The 15066-nt window shown below is 43.4% G+C and overlaps 1 protein-coding gene across 2 annotated transcripts in view; it reads left to right on the forward strand.

The window, feature by feature from the left end:
* Positions 1 to 13933, forward strand: part of LOC138582135 (zinc finger protein 282-like) — a 176157-nt gene extending 162224 nt beyond the window's left edge. The window contains exons 5-7 of one of the 2 annotated variants that reach the window (XM_069653146.1): positions 989 to 1114; positions 2271 to 2369; positions 10671 to 12474. In XM_069653146.1, the coding sequence (XP_069509247.1) occupies positions 989 to 1114; positions 2271 to 2369; positions 10671 to 11344 (899 nt within the window). In that variant the 3' untranslated portion in view covers positions 11345 to 12474. Of the gene's footprint in view, positions 1 to 988; positions 1115 to 2270; positions 2370 to 10670 lie in introns of both variants that reach the window. The other variant, XM_069653147.1, reaches the window with a different exon arrangement.
* Positions 13934 to 15066: the final 1133 nt, after the last annotated feature.

Consider the following 15066-nt stretch of genomic DNA (forward strand, 5'->3'; position numbering starts at 1 on the left):
GTGAAAGTTACGTTCCGCCCCTCATCTCCACCATACAGATCAATGAAAATGAGCCGTAATGGAAATGAATAGCGTACAAGGTCTTTTACGCCATCCATGTAAGTTACAGGTTTGTAGAAAAAGAGCTCCATTGTGTGCAACAAAAAAACTTCACTTAATTGTTTGAACAGCATAAGTGAGATCTGGAGAGCTTCATTGGACAGGGGATAGGAAGAGATGATCGGTTTGAGGCCCTAATGTTCTCCTAAGGAGAGCAAGTGCATTTGGGAGCTTTGTTCCCCTCCCTCGGCTACCCACAAAACACAGCAGGCCTGGTTGCTGCTGCAATGGGCAGAGCAACCTACTTGTTTTTAGCTCTATTAATGTACTGGCTGACACGTATCTAGCCTCGAGGAAGCATGTTGTGCACCAGCCATCCAGAGAGTCGGAGGGCCTCCATCAGAACTTATCCAGTAATGCAGGTCAGGGTAACTGCTCCGTGATGCCACACATATTTGAATGACTTGCATACACAGCTGAGCAATGCCTTGGGTGATCATGGCCTGCGGTGGAAGTGAGAAAGAAAGGGGAGGAAATGAGTGACAAAGAGGTGCAGGAAAGCCCCCTAAGGCACGAGACTGTTGCAACAAGTTTAGGTGGTAGAGAAGTGGGCATTGTTGGCTACTAGAACAGTCACCCAGCCCCCACCTGCAGAGAATCTCAGCTGGGCAGCTTTCGAAGCTTATTTTGGCATTACTTCGCCCTAACACCTGATCTTTTTTACAGGCCTAGAGTGCAATGCACCACATGTTTAGCATGCCACATCTGCATGCACTGTTGTATTTGATAGGTTTGAGCGTATCTCACTTACCAACATAGAAGGGTTTCAGTACGTGGGTACGTTGTGGTGAGGAATATTGTTGCTTACAAACTACGTTTTTCTGATATGGTTGACATTTGCTGTCCCTTTTTCTTTACCGCACCTGCTGGTTGTTAACTTGGTCTACAGGATTCCCTTTTCTGGATCCTGGCATTTCTTTGATGAAAGAAGAGGAGTCGCTTCCAATTTTCATTGATCATCTTGGAGTAGAAGTCAGAGAGAGCTGCACAAACGTCAAGAAGGCGCCAAGCCCAGGTAAAGCATTAGGATGGATTGGCGAGAGAGCTGTTATGGTTCTGTCACCTTCTGATTCCAAACACGGCTCACTGTGCTCAAAGGCGTCCTTAGTAAGGCTGCCTGAACAGGTTGGGGAATTCGACGAACGACACAAATGTTTGGGGATTGAACATCTTGCTAAGGTTACAGGAGGTTATTCTGGGAACGTTTGAGGGCACCCATGAGTAAACAATTCGGAACCTGCAGGATGCGGCCATATCCCCCACTGTTTCCTATAACATGCCATTCTGTGGCATGGCAAGCTCCTGCACGGCAGTAGGACATGTTAAACCTTCTTTTTGTCTATTTTCACTGCTTTTGTGCCGGAAATAGAAAACCAGTATACCGCTATTCATGGGGTGATGGGTGGGGGAGGAAGGCCTAGGGGAGAAATGAGAGGGTGGGGGGGTAGCATTGCTTTCTGTTAGAACCCCAAACGTGAAATGCAAATATTTATTAGCCACTGAAAGTTTAGCTCAGTTACCCGCAAATATGAGTGCGTCGTCTCTGGGGGACGTTTGTAGATACTTACTCCTGAGTCAGTGCATGTGGTGTATTTGGACAACAGGTGATCTCTCTCAGCTGAAACTAATTCAAGGATGGACACGCTCTTGAATGATACGTTTTGGGACATGTTTGTCCTCCTTCCGAATTGCAATGCATTTTGGTTACTGTGTGGTAGGCATAGATTGTTTCCCTCATTGTACGGAAGGCTCTTTCCAAATACTAAATCCAGTTCGATTTTTAGGGATATCTACCCTGACTTTTCATGCAAAACTGAAATGTAAATATTATAAATTTCAGGGGACAATAGTTGCATATTATTTTTGGTGATTTTGAAAGCCTATCAGAGGTTTAATACCCACTGAGGTGCCCAGTCAAGGTGTAGTGATTTTCCTAGGTTTTAGGTCAAAACCTGATCATCATCAGAACGTGATAAACGTTCAGTGGTTATATATTGGATAAAGGCCCTGATATACCTGTGCCTGAGACCAGATTGTCCCTCGGTCTCTCAAATCCCATTGGTAGTCTCCTAAATAATAACTTATGGGGTGAAACGCTCATTCTGGTTCCTAAAGAATTTTCCTAGTTTGAATAATCTGTGTTCCTGTGTGGTATTGTCTTTATATAATAGGGCAAGACATTATTTCATTCCACATAAAAGATGAGGCAGCATCTTTTGTCATGGACCATCCAGAGAACAAGAAAATGCAAAGCAGCAGCAGTGCCACAGGTGAGTACATTCGCTGTATTGCATCGAATCAAGACCTGCATTCTTATGTGCCCTTTTTCTAAAAAGGTTCAAAGTGATCTGTCATAAGACCTGAACTAAAATCATGCTCTTCGATGGAAGGTAGAATTGATGCACTCTTGGATATGCTTTTTCTGTGAACAGAACACATTGTAGTCTATCATTTGTAAAGGGAGAGAGGAATGTAGGGTATCCGCTACGAAAAAGTTAGATGACTTTTGACATCACTTAGTTCTGTAAACATGCTAAACGGCGAGCACTGTAAACATGCTAAACGGCGAGCACTGTAAACATGCTAAACGGCGAGCACTGTAAACATGCTAAACGGCGTATGTAATCGGAAATTGTACTGCAGCCTGTCAGGAAGCTGAGCGGGATCAACTCTTGAAAAACATGATAACTGGCTGACCACAGTCCCCAACACCCCACCCATGTCTACCTCCTCAACTTGTTGTAATGGTCTTGGGACTACAGGGGGAGGAGGGGCCTTTCCTGCACCACTGCGCCACTCCTTTCCCCTCCTTTCTTTCACACCTCCACCTCCTCAACCCTTCACCATGATTCATGCTCACCCGAGGCATTGCTCAGCTGTGTATACAAGTTATTCAGATACAGGTTGCCTAGTGTGTGGTTGCCTGCACAAACTGTGTGAATGCGGGGAGGTGTATTTTTCAAGAGGACCAGGTGTTTCCCAGATTCTGATTTTTCTGATAGTCTTTTCTTTTTGTGGGCAAGACTTGGTAAAATCTTCTTCCCTGTTGGTCCCTGTATTTCCCTTTTAGGGCTCAGGAGCACCATGCAATAACAGGAACCCATTAATGAAGTTTTAACATACCATCCCTGCTTGGAACCTCTTCTGAATAGACAGGGGCGTGGGCCTGACCAATGTGGCACGCCCCTTTCAAAAGGCTGGTGTATGGCGGTGCAGGCCAGGGTATTCTGCCAGCATAAACCCAGGGTCCAACATCACATATAGAATCATGGCACCCGGCCCCCTTGGCTACTCCACTGTTGACCACAAAATTCAGGCAGGGCATTTTGTCACAGCCCATTGTGAAGGTAGCAGTCTCCCAGCAATGAGGCTTGTGAGGGTGTGTGTTTGGTATAGTACCAATGCATGGATTCTCAGGCTTTGGTCTGAGATGGGAAGATGAGGAAGTGGTTCGAGTTAGTAGAAAGCAGAAGCAGAAGGGACAACGTGATCAAATTTGTCAAAAAGAAAGTATTTTTAGACAACAAGCACTTGGGACAGTATCCAGTTTTGGCCAAATTGCAGCTCATGCAATCTCCAAATTGTATTGCTTGTAATGAAGATGTGCATTTTTCAAGGGTCCAAAACATTTCCCAGAGGGAGAAATGGAATTCGAATAGTATAAACTACTGTTTCCACGTACCATTTTCCACAAATGCCCTCACAGTGGTTTCAGCAAGCACAGTACAATGCCTCGACAAATGCCTTCATTATAATTTCTAAATACCCAGCCCATTCTACAAATATAAACGCCCACAATGTGGTTTCAGCATGGCTAACACATTGGTGAGGCTCTGCCTTAATTTGCCTCCATGCTCAGCTCACATCTTGGAGATAAGGATCACACACATTTCCACATCGCACAACACACTGCATGCGTTAGTAAATGCCCCACAGTTTTCACTCTGTTTTCCACAAGGCCCAGCACATTAGTAAGATTGGCAAATATGCAGTCACTGCGATCGCCATATGTCTCAATATCGTTGCACAGATGGGCAAATGTTCCACTTGCACCAGCACATTACACAGATTGGACTATATAGGCATGTATACAGCGCTGTGTGGGCATTTGCAGATGTTAATGTCTCTGCGTGGGCCCAAGTACATTAGCTTCAGGCCTCACTTGTAAACAATCCCGGCTACGCCTCAATTTGAGGCCACATGTATGAGCATTTTAGGGTGAAAATCACTACAAATCTTCACTAATGAGACCCTTCCAGTCGGCGAAGATGAGTTTGGCCAAGTTGAAGTAAGTTGACACTCAGAGATTTCTCACATGTCATCAAAGTTTGGATTTACTCACAGGATGAACACGCCATGCATCCCCAGCGACGCTCCATGGCCTAGGGTTCACATTGGTTATCTGGCTCAATTAAGCAATTGTTGGATCCTGATCAAATCACATTTTCTGGGGAACAGCATTAAATCCAAACAACATGCAAGACAATAATGGAGAACTCTTAGTGCAAGAATGGCACCTCGTCATCTGACTCCACTCTGAGTAAACCCTTACGTGAGTGAACAGTTATGTCACATGTGCAGCCTGCCCGTTTTCTCAACATTATATTTGGCAAGTCTGTACTGAAATGTATTAGATTTTGCTATGAGCTGGTCTAGGGGGGCGTGTTCGTCTAAACAATGGTCATAGTCATCTTCCTGACCACTCTCTCAATAAGCTTGTTTCCCATTGCATTTGTAGCTCTAATCCTGTGGTCCCCTGTTTTATTATTGTATCCATTAAGCCGCATAATGATCAGAAAGAACATAATACACCAGCCCTCCCCGTTTTGTTTGCTCTGCTGTGGCTAATGCCTGCTTTATCCCTGACTTAATTGAAATGTATGACTTGGACATACTTTTTGTTACTGAAAAGGGGTTGGTGACAATTTACCTAGTCTCACATACCTAGTTCGAGATGGCTCTGTTATTAAAACACTTTAGACGAGCCTCCGGTGAGGCGGAGGCCTGGTAGTGTTCTATAGGAGAGTGATTGAGATCGCTGAATGAATCTCTATTGGAGGAGTACATGTTTCAGAAATACTATAAACTTGTCCTGGAACAATCATGGCACTTTAAAAAATATTTCTTCGAAATCATTCACAGGGTTGTGTGAAATGTCTTGAATCTCTCCTCCTTTCTACCTATGTGGGGTACAGATTTGTCATTGACTAGATCTGGTACTATACAGAAAGGAACACATTCACAAAAGAACTACGATGGGCGTTGCCTAGTCTAACCACATGGTCCCAATCTTTGATATATATGGTGAGACATGCATTATGAAATTAAAGATTTTTCCTTAAACATGCGGCACGTCAATTCTTTTTTCAAGAAAGAGCTAATCTCCCAGAGTCCTAGGTAACAGCTGGATAACATACATCTAGCTGACTATTCTGTTATTTCCTGTCCACAATTCCCAGAAATCTGACAGGAGGCTCTTAGTATAGGAGCCATGTGATGGAATTGCCTCTTGTCAGGAGGCCAAAAGAGGATGAGCAAAAGATTGGACACAGAAATAATAGTTCACAGATTATAGGGATACTAAAATTAAGAGGGTGGGTGGAAAACCAAGTTTGTCACACTGGGTGTAATAGCATCACACCACCCAGTAGCAATGCAGGTTTCTCAGGGATTTCTGGATTCTTTCTTATCATCTCATTCCCCAGAAGTCTCTGTTAGTTTTATTGCCTCATGAATCAGATCATGGTATAATGGTGTCACTGTCAGTGTGTGGCGGGTTCTGGGTTACCAACTTCACTCCCTAGCAGCTTACCCCCATTGGGGCTGGGGATCTTCCTTTCTGAGGCCTCTGCCCCCCTCACACTGACTACTGCTCCACTGTCCTCATTGCTGGGATGTCGTTCCTGCTCCAGCCTCTTCGGTCTTTCCTGTCTTTTCTGGCTCTAGGGATGCTCTCTTTCTTCTTATCGGTTATTGTTCCTTCTGTTAGTTCCTCCACTTCCCAGGTTGGTATCACCACTTCCTCTGTCATCACCTCAGTCTCTGTAACTACCACCTCCTCTATACTATCACCCTTCTCTGTAACTACCACCTCCTCCACTTCCGTTTCCTACTCTGATCCCCATATCCTCCTCATCACCTCTTGTAAGAATCTGCTCAGAGAGTGATTCTGTCAGGTGAGTACAAAGGCAGCGAATATGGCAAGGGAAATGTGCACAAAATCACACAGTTTCAATAGCCTTGAATCAAACAACGTGCACACAGGAACCAAGACTCATGTATGCTAAAAACCCAGGAGTGCGAATAGAGTGTGACAACAATACAAATTCATGAAAAGGGATGTGGGGTAAGCACTTAGAAACTCCTTATAACTGCAAGGAAAGTTGGCAAGCGCATTACCCCCAATTGCTGTTACAGGTACTGACAGCGCTAAGTCCACGTAGAGGGCAAGCAACGACAGGATCTGTTAACTAACACTCTTGATGGTATTAAATAAGGGAACTTAAAAACAGTACTCACGAGGACGAGAAATACCTCTTGAATGTCAGCAAGCCCACGAACCCTGTTGATCAAACAGGGACCCAGAAAGGCTAGAACAGCAATGGGAGGATAACTAAATACATAAGACTCAAGCCAAGGGGCAAGTAGGAAAAGTGATTACAGAATAGTGAGGAAAACATAGGCATTCACACAGGAGCTAGCTACAACAGCACACCACACCTAATAATCAATGGGAAATAAATGCAGAAGTGCAAGGGAAAACATGGAATGGATTCCAAGAGAAAGTAAGGAGCAGGAGCAGGGAAAACGAAATTACCAAGGCAAACATCCCCCACCCATCCAAGGAAAAAGACCGGAAGCTAATCTAAAGAGGAAGGCTAAGGCATACGGGTTTACAGCAGCAAAGGACAAAGTCATAGAAATATAGAACACAGACAAACTGGGCTGAATCAAAAAGGGAAAGCACTGAGAAATGCCTCCTGCAAACAGAGGAAGACAGAAAGGGAGTCTAAGAAGCAGAAATCAATTAAGCACAATACATTCGAAATCCAGGGTTAAGGAACAAGAAAATAGAAACTTGGAACTAGGCAAAAAGCTGAGCACCAGGAACAAGGGACCAGTCACAAACAGGGACACTGCATCAATGACCAGCGCTGGACTGAAGCAAACAAAGTCTTTTAAAGCTGCTTAACGAGCACACGCCTCAGGTGTGCTGATTGCTGCACCTGCAGCCACAGGTGTTGCCTATCCTCCACCCAACCTTGTCCTGCAAGGGTGGAGGTGAAGCAGTGGGCCAGGCATTCTGGGAAGCATAGTCATTTGATTAAAGAAGCATGCTGGCTGCCAAAAACCTGGAATGGATCCGGAAGGGAAGTAGCTTGGAAAATAGGGATTTAGCGCTCCCAATTCATCACAGCACTGTAGCATAAGGTTCGGAGGAAAAGTCCAGTAGGGAATAAACCCCAATTCATGCCCCCAAGTGGTGGGAACGGGAGCGAAAGGAGCGAGTCGTGACAGAGTCTGCCTCTCTCATTTGAAGAGGGGGTGTATACATGGTGCCTCTGTGACTTTCCTCTACCATGCAGCGGGGACTAAGGGCAAGTGACCAGGCACCCTTACCATGCCCTGGCCCTCATCTACTGGCTCAGGGTGCCACCCAGCCTACTGAGACACCCCTTTGTTGGTCTCAAGAGCAATGCAGGGGACCTTGTAACACCCTTTACAAATTGGTAACATTATGCTCCGGTCAGCTCTGTGGTTTAACCCTGACCCCACCCACCTGAAAGATCACGTTGAGTTAAAGAAATCATTAAACATTTACAGTAGAGGTATTGTCCTGGCATGCAATCTCACATCGACACAAATCACAACTCCCTGAATAAACGAAGAGCGCTCTTACAGAGTATCCAATGTGTGTTTCTCTCCCAGTTGCAATCAAGGTAGGATAGTTCAATCGATAAAACACTCTCATGGCTGCAACATGTTCGTAATAAAAACAATCAAAGATGGTCACGCCTCTATTTTACAAGCATATAAGATTACTCAGCTTTACCCACTAAGACCGGCTTTTGTCTTTCAACCTATTTCTATTTCTGAAATATCAGATCTAACAACAGTTCTGAAACCTATGTGAAAATCAGGTGATCTGTTCTAGGCCCAGTCACTAAAATACAAGCAACCATGCTTGCCATAATGAGAAATGACTTTCCTTATCTCAGGGTGTGGTTCCACAAATGCTGAAGCAATCAGTCCCTATTTTATTTATTTTATTTATTTTATTTGAATGTGTGTCCAGTGCTGGCCCTAGCCAGAGGTGCTCGGAGTGCTTTACAGATTTCAAACGTTGTAAATGGAGCAAGTGATAAAGAAGTTACAAAATGTTCCGACAAGGATAGGAAGATTAGGATAGACCGGGAATGGCATTGGAGATGGTGTGGCTGGATTAGGCATTGGGAAAGAGGTACGTTTTTGCAGGTTTTTTGAATGAGATGACGGATGGTGCGGGGGGGGGCTTCTGGAGTGGTAGGGAGTTCCAAACTATGGGTTCCCTCTGGGTGAATGTTTGTTTTTGTGTGCACGTTAGTTTGCACGATTACCTTAAGCCCAACTGCCCTTTGTTGCCTCTATTCACTGTGGATAATTGGCACATCAGCGTATCTTTTCATAAGTCTAGTTAGCACATCGTGTCCAGATTCCATGAAGCCTGTTGCTGACATCATGGTCAGAATCGATTATGCACAGTTATCACATTGCAACATTCCATTATGCCATGTTGATAAATTGTTGCTATGTTGTATTCTTAATTAGCAATGCATCCCAAGTTTCTGCAATGTCCCCTTAGCACATCATTTTCATTTAACATTGAGCTCCATAAGCACATCATACATGCATGACCTGATTCCGTAGTACCCAGTAGCACATCATCACCAGATTGCATTAATCCCCAAATAGCACAACTTATTTTTTGCTCAATTATCCCAGAATTGCCAAGCACAATTATGTCTAGCTACCACAGCTGATTCTGTTATAGACATTTAGCACACAATGATTTATTAGGCCCAATTAGTGCATCATCATCAATTTCTATTATACCCATGTCTCACATCGCTGCCATATTTCATTAGTCCCTGTTAGCACATCACTGCCCCATTGTATTAGTCCCCGATCAGTTCTTGCCTTATTCTCTGGCTTGTAGGACAGTGGAAGCTGGTAAGTTTATTGGAGTGACGGTCTTTGGCCATAGTGGGTGTGGTGGGCATTGATGGGCACCTCCAGTCCTCCAGTCTTGATAGTAAGAAGCTGAAGCACCATCCCAACCCACTCCCTCCAATCTCTCCCATGGCTCCCTGCGTTTGGCTGAAGGATCTGTACTCTGTCTGGGCAGTTGGAAGTACTCGGTGGGGCTCAGTGCAGCGCCACTGCTGAATGTGCTTAAGGGCTTAGGTCTGAGATGTATATCATAAGTGGCAAGTCCAGAGATGGGCCTGCAGTGCTGACGCAAGTGGAGAGAGAGACCCGGGGACATTACAAAGGAAGGTTACATACTAACTTGATGGTCTCTAGTAGAGGGCTATAGTGTGTACCAGGTATTTGTTAATAAGAGGGCATCCAGTGTTAAAATGTCACATGAAATGTGCAGGGTTTTGTGATAAAACAAACGTTCATTCCGTTGTATGTGCCTAATTCAAACACTCTCTCTTCAAACTTGTTATAATTATACAAAGCACAGACCTGGCGCGGCTCTTCGTTTTGGAAGTGGAGAGTTATTGTAGCAGTCTTTCTTCATGTGCATATATGGAACCAACACAATAGCGCAAGGGTTCATCATGTGACACCATATAACCCAGTCGTTCCCTCTGTTTACATGTTCAGGAAATCCGCCTTTGTGCCATAACTGGCCCTGTTCTGGGTTTCTGATGTGTATATTAACTCAGCATCTATTTGGCTGTTTGTGCGTGACTGGATTCAGAAGTGTCTCTCTATTTTTAAAGTATTGTCCATATTGTTTAAGGGCAAAGGCCCGGTGCTATGTAACTGTAATAATCAAGAGATGTGTATAGCCATACCACAACATTATTTTCTCTTGGTGCTGAGAAGTCAATGCTTGACATTTCAGAGATCCTTTTATCTGCTAAGTAGTGTTTAGTTGCCCGTCTAGTTTTCCTGCCAAGGATCTACCACAACAGAAAGTCTAAAAACACAAAAAGCACATCGTTGCCCCTCTACCCTTTAAATATCCATTTGATTGATTAGCAGTGTATCCCAAACCAGAAAGGACGGGAGTGTGGCTTCCCGCTCTTGCGAACAAGATGGTTAATCCTAATGTCCAGCAGTGTCCGTTTTCTATTTGTTTTACAATAGAGTTATTTTGCCACCATTTTGAATCAAATCATTTAAAGTACCAATACCTAACCTGGTACAAATTGATGAATAGGTTCATATTTCTCACATGTTATGTTTTGTTATCTTGCTATGTGCATATTATTATGGAATCGTTTACAAGAATGCATTCTCTATGTGGACTATATTTATGAGTAAAAACCTAATAACCGACTCTTATTTCAACCCAGCACGTGATGGAATCATGAACAGAGGAAAGAACGTTGGGCAGCCGATAGAAAGTATCAAACGCAAACCACCCTATAGGGTTTCATCACGAAGAACCCACGCCGCAATGCTCCCGCGCTCTTTCAAGGGGGCAAACTTTAGAAGCCAGCTGTTAGCAGAGATCTACAGGGAAAAGAGAGGAGAATCATCAAATCAACGTGTAGATGTTTCCAGCCATGTACAGAACTTGGTTTTGCATCAGGGAACATCAAAGCAACTGGTATCGCAGAAATATAATGAATTTGAAATGAATCCCATCAGGCCACAATTTAATAATAGTCCTCAAAATACGCAGCAAAATCGGACATCTTACAAATGTACTGAATGTGATAAAAGTTACATTTGTAAGGAAGAGCTTGTTAGGCATAAAAACACTCATTCAGGAGCAAGACCATATGTATGTACTGATTGTGGGAGAAGCTTCCCTCACAAGGGGAATCTCATGAAACATTATAGAACACACACAGGTGAAAAACCATATGCATGTACCTTTTGCGAGAAAAGATTCAGTCGTAAGGATAATTTGAATGGTCATATAAGAATGCATACTGGAGAGAGGCCCTATAAATGTACAGACTGTGATAAAAGCTTCACTTGGAAAGGGGATTTTAATCAGCATCGAAGAAAGCATACTTGAGATGATATTTGCTCAAGAGAAAATATGGTCCAGCCCAAAACAATATAGAAGTACATAAACTATGAAATGGCATCTAAAAACTAGAATAAAAAATAAAAGTATTGAAATATCGCAGCATTGAGAAGACCTCAAATTGTGGGTCTTTACCGGTTAACACCACAAAAAAAGAAACAACATAACTAAGAAGAAGAACCAAGTCCCAGAATATAAATAGTATTCATTCAGACCAGTTCACGTAGAGTTAATCCTTCAATTTATTTCATGTAAACAAGAAATAGAAAGCCAATCTGTTGCAAAGTCCTGTAACACTAATAAATGTAATGAGAAGGGGTATAATAAAGAAGAACATGACTGTAGCCGGTCAGGTAGCACAACGAGTAGAGCGCTCGATTTGACATCTGTGCAGAGCCTGCTGACGCAGGTTCGAATCCCGGCAGGGCCAAACTCAGCTTTTCATCCTTCCGAGGTCGATAAATGAGCACCACGCACAGTGGGAAATAAGCAGCGCTCAGATACCTGAGGGTTCGTAGCGCTATATAAATGCACAAACAAACTGTGGCGCCTGTACAATCCTGTGGACAAAACAACATGAACGTTAAAGGAAGTTGATAATATTTTCTATAGAACCAGATGCTCTACAAAATCACATGCCTTAGGTGTGCATTAACATGTCAGAAAAACCCATATATTATCTCCAGACAAACAAATTCAAATCAACAAATATGTCTGTCAAAACAAGAAAAGGGCTCAATTGTTATTTGAACTGATAAACAATCGAAGTGGTATAATACAAGTAGGTAGGATACCTCATAGTGCAGCTAATGGATTACGCATTAAATTAGAAGTAGAAAATCAGGGTATTGAGCTGTAAATAAGTAGACCACTGCGTCCGTCACCTTGGAAATGTACTGTAGAATTGAACATGAAGACATTAAGAATTAAAGTAAGAAAGTTTGAAAAAGTGTTTTCCATGGATGATTAAACCACAAGTCTAAAGAGATTTAAGCTAATGGGTGTTAATGTTTGTTATACAAGGTCAGCAAACCCCCAGAAATATCTAAAAAATAAATGAACTAGCTAAAGTTTCTAGGAGCTTTTTAAAGGGAACCAAGGAAACAAGCTGTTCAGAGAGAAAAAAAAAATAGGAACTTTTGAATCAACTAATTCAGACTGGGTTACGGAAAACAGAAAATGTAGGTAAATATATTATTTTTTAAAAAAAACGGTAGTTTCTTTAGTACTGTAGGACATCTCAACACCAGCCACAGCTTGGGAGCTCTTCACCATTCTTGATATCAAAATTCACCAGTTTGCGGATGACTCTTCCTAAAGGTTGAATGTGCCAATATCCTCATGCCCACTTTGTCCTGGATGTTGAGTGCCTACCTAAATCTGCGAAGGCTGAGCTAATCATTTTCTATAACTCCACCATGCACACTGAAGGTATGAAAAAAATGCAACAGATTATCACTCCACCTCACGCCCTGCACAAAGTCTCAACCATTCACCATTGGCTGAAACTTCTCCTTCATTTCTCATGTCGTGAAGAAATCTCAGACAATAATGTACCAGCTCTTGCTCATCTTTAAAATCAAGCCGTTTATCTCCACCACAGACTTCAGAGAAACAGTTGAAGCTCTGGTCCTCTCGGACCACCCTCTTCACGGAAGTCTGAGCCTCCAAAGTGACACTCCAGAAACCTGGCTAAATCAACAAAACCCTGACGAAATGTAACCACATCAACCTCACCCTCAAGGAAGTGCACTGGCTGTCCCGCAAGGTCTGCATAATCTTTAAGACAGCCTACACCACCTATAAGGTGATGAGGATCAATGCACCACACTGCCAAGCGCAAATACTCATCTTCTGTCCGGAGACCGTAATCACACTTCAGTCATGTCATCCTTGTCTGGAATCTAAGAAATGCAAACAAAAGAACTAGGAACTGGCCTTCTGCATTGCCCTTGGATGCTAGAATCATACGGTACCCTCCCGTCCACATTTCAATGAGGAACTTGACGCCTGTACTCTACAAGAGACCATTTTATCCAGTACTGGTAACTGAGCTGTGAAGAAGCCCCCTCCAGTCCTCGCCTCTCCCACTCCTGCCACTATTACCTCAGCCCTTCTGAATGATTTATTGTAACCTAACGCCTTGTAGGGAATAGCAAAGCAAATGATGACAAATGCATCCTTTCCTGAAAGGGTACAGTCCTGGGGGATTAATCCCTAGCATGATTGGAGACCTGCTTCAGGCTGCTTCGTAACCTGGCATGGCGAGCACGGATGTAAAGTTCCTGGTCTACTGGCCACTGCATTGATTTTCGAATGACATGTTCATGATGGTGCCATTCTAGTCTGAGTGTTGAACAGTAGGAATGAAAAAAGCATGCAAGGGTCCCCTTTTTCTTCCAGAAAGTGCGTATCCCACTCTGTCATGTTGTAACTACGCTGTCCATTCTTCACTATGCATTATATTGTATCCTGTAGGGAAGGATGTACTGGCAATTAAGCCATACCATTACCCCAGTTTACCACAATGTTACTTGCCTGTGCAGGAAAATAAAATGTGCATTTGACCCCAACCTTCTTTGGACATGGAAGGGCAAATCTGAATAGTAAATGTGGCAATTGTGACAGAGGCACTGTTTACATGTGTGGGTGTGCCAATATGGTTTGGTCAATAATTGTTTCTTTAGGGTTTGAGCATGCCAAGGTCAAAAACCGTTCATACATTGTGTATGACTATGTTCAAGTATGCCTAGCTAGTTGTGTGGTGCACCCAGAGAAATTGATTAATGTTGTTCTTCTACAGCATCATCTTTTACTGCTGTGAATTTAACATATAGATCTAAACGGAAACATGAAGATATTTTTCATTTTTTACCAAAGAAGTAAAATATTGTGTTTTCTCTTGGATAGAAACGCACACATCTTGGAAAGTCAATCAGGCTAATGCTATTATGAATCTTCTAAATCCAATATCAAAGAAAGGCAGGTTTTTCATAGCAGGTTTAGTGTGATTTAGCATATTATATGAGGGCACGCAACACATTTTATTTTGGTGGCAGATATCCCATGGCTAAGAGCAAAAACATAGCAAAGCCATGTGGGCGCCTGGCACCCCTTGCGGGTGGCAGGTTCCCTTCCTCTGGATGTTCTGCCCAGGCAACTGAATGGAACGTTTGATTTCTGTTCTTTTGCATGGATTTTGAAAAATCTTAGAATCGTTTTGGGGTTTCTAAGAACAGATCAACGGGAAAGATATGGGACTATGTGGGCCTCATTACGAGTCCGGCGGTAGCTGTGCTGGAAAAACCGGCAGACTGTCGCCCGGCCAGTAGTACCATTCCACCTCCGTGATTGCCGGAATCACCGGTGCATTACAACTACGGTGACCCGGTAATTCTGGAGGCGGAATTCTCTAAATCCCCATGGAGTCGCATAGGACTCCATGGGGATGGGGACCATGGAAACACTGGTGCCAGCTATGACAGAGCCAGTGTTTCCATGTCTGCCTGCAGGCGGGTGGTGTTACTCCCGTTACTCCCGCCAGGTCAGACCTGCAGGACAGGATTTACCGCCACCGTTGTTTCCGGACCAGCTGACTTGTGACTTTACAAAGGCAGGGGCAACCCTTAACAAGGTAGATTGGTAACAGTTTACCATTGCGTGAGCATAAAGATTGCAAGCTCATTCTTATTTTCCATTGTTCGGTGACT

The sequence above is a fragment of the Ambystoma mexicanum genome, chromosome 3q, assembly GCF_040938575.1.
Source record: "Ambystoma mexicanum isolate Mex_15411 chromosome 3q, UKY_AmexF1_1, whole genome shotgun sequence".
Taxonomy (NCBI): Eukaryota; Metazoa; Chordata; class Amphibia; order Caudata; family Ambystomatidae; genus Ambystoma; species Ambystoma mexicanum.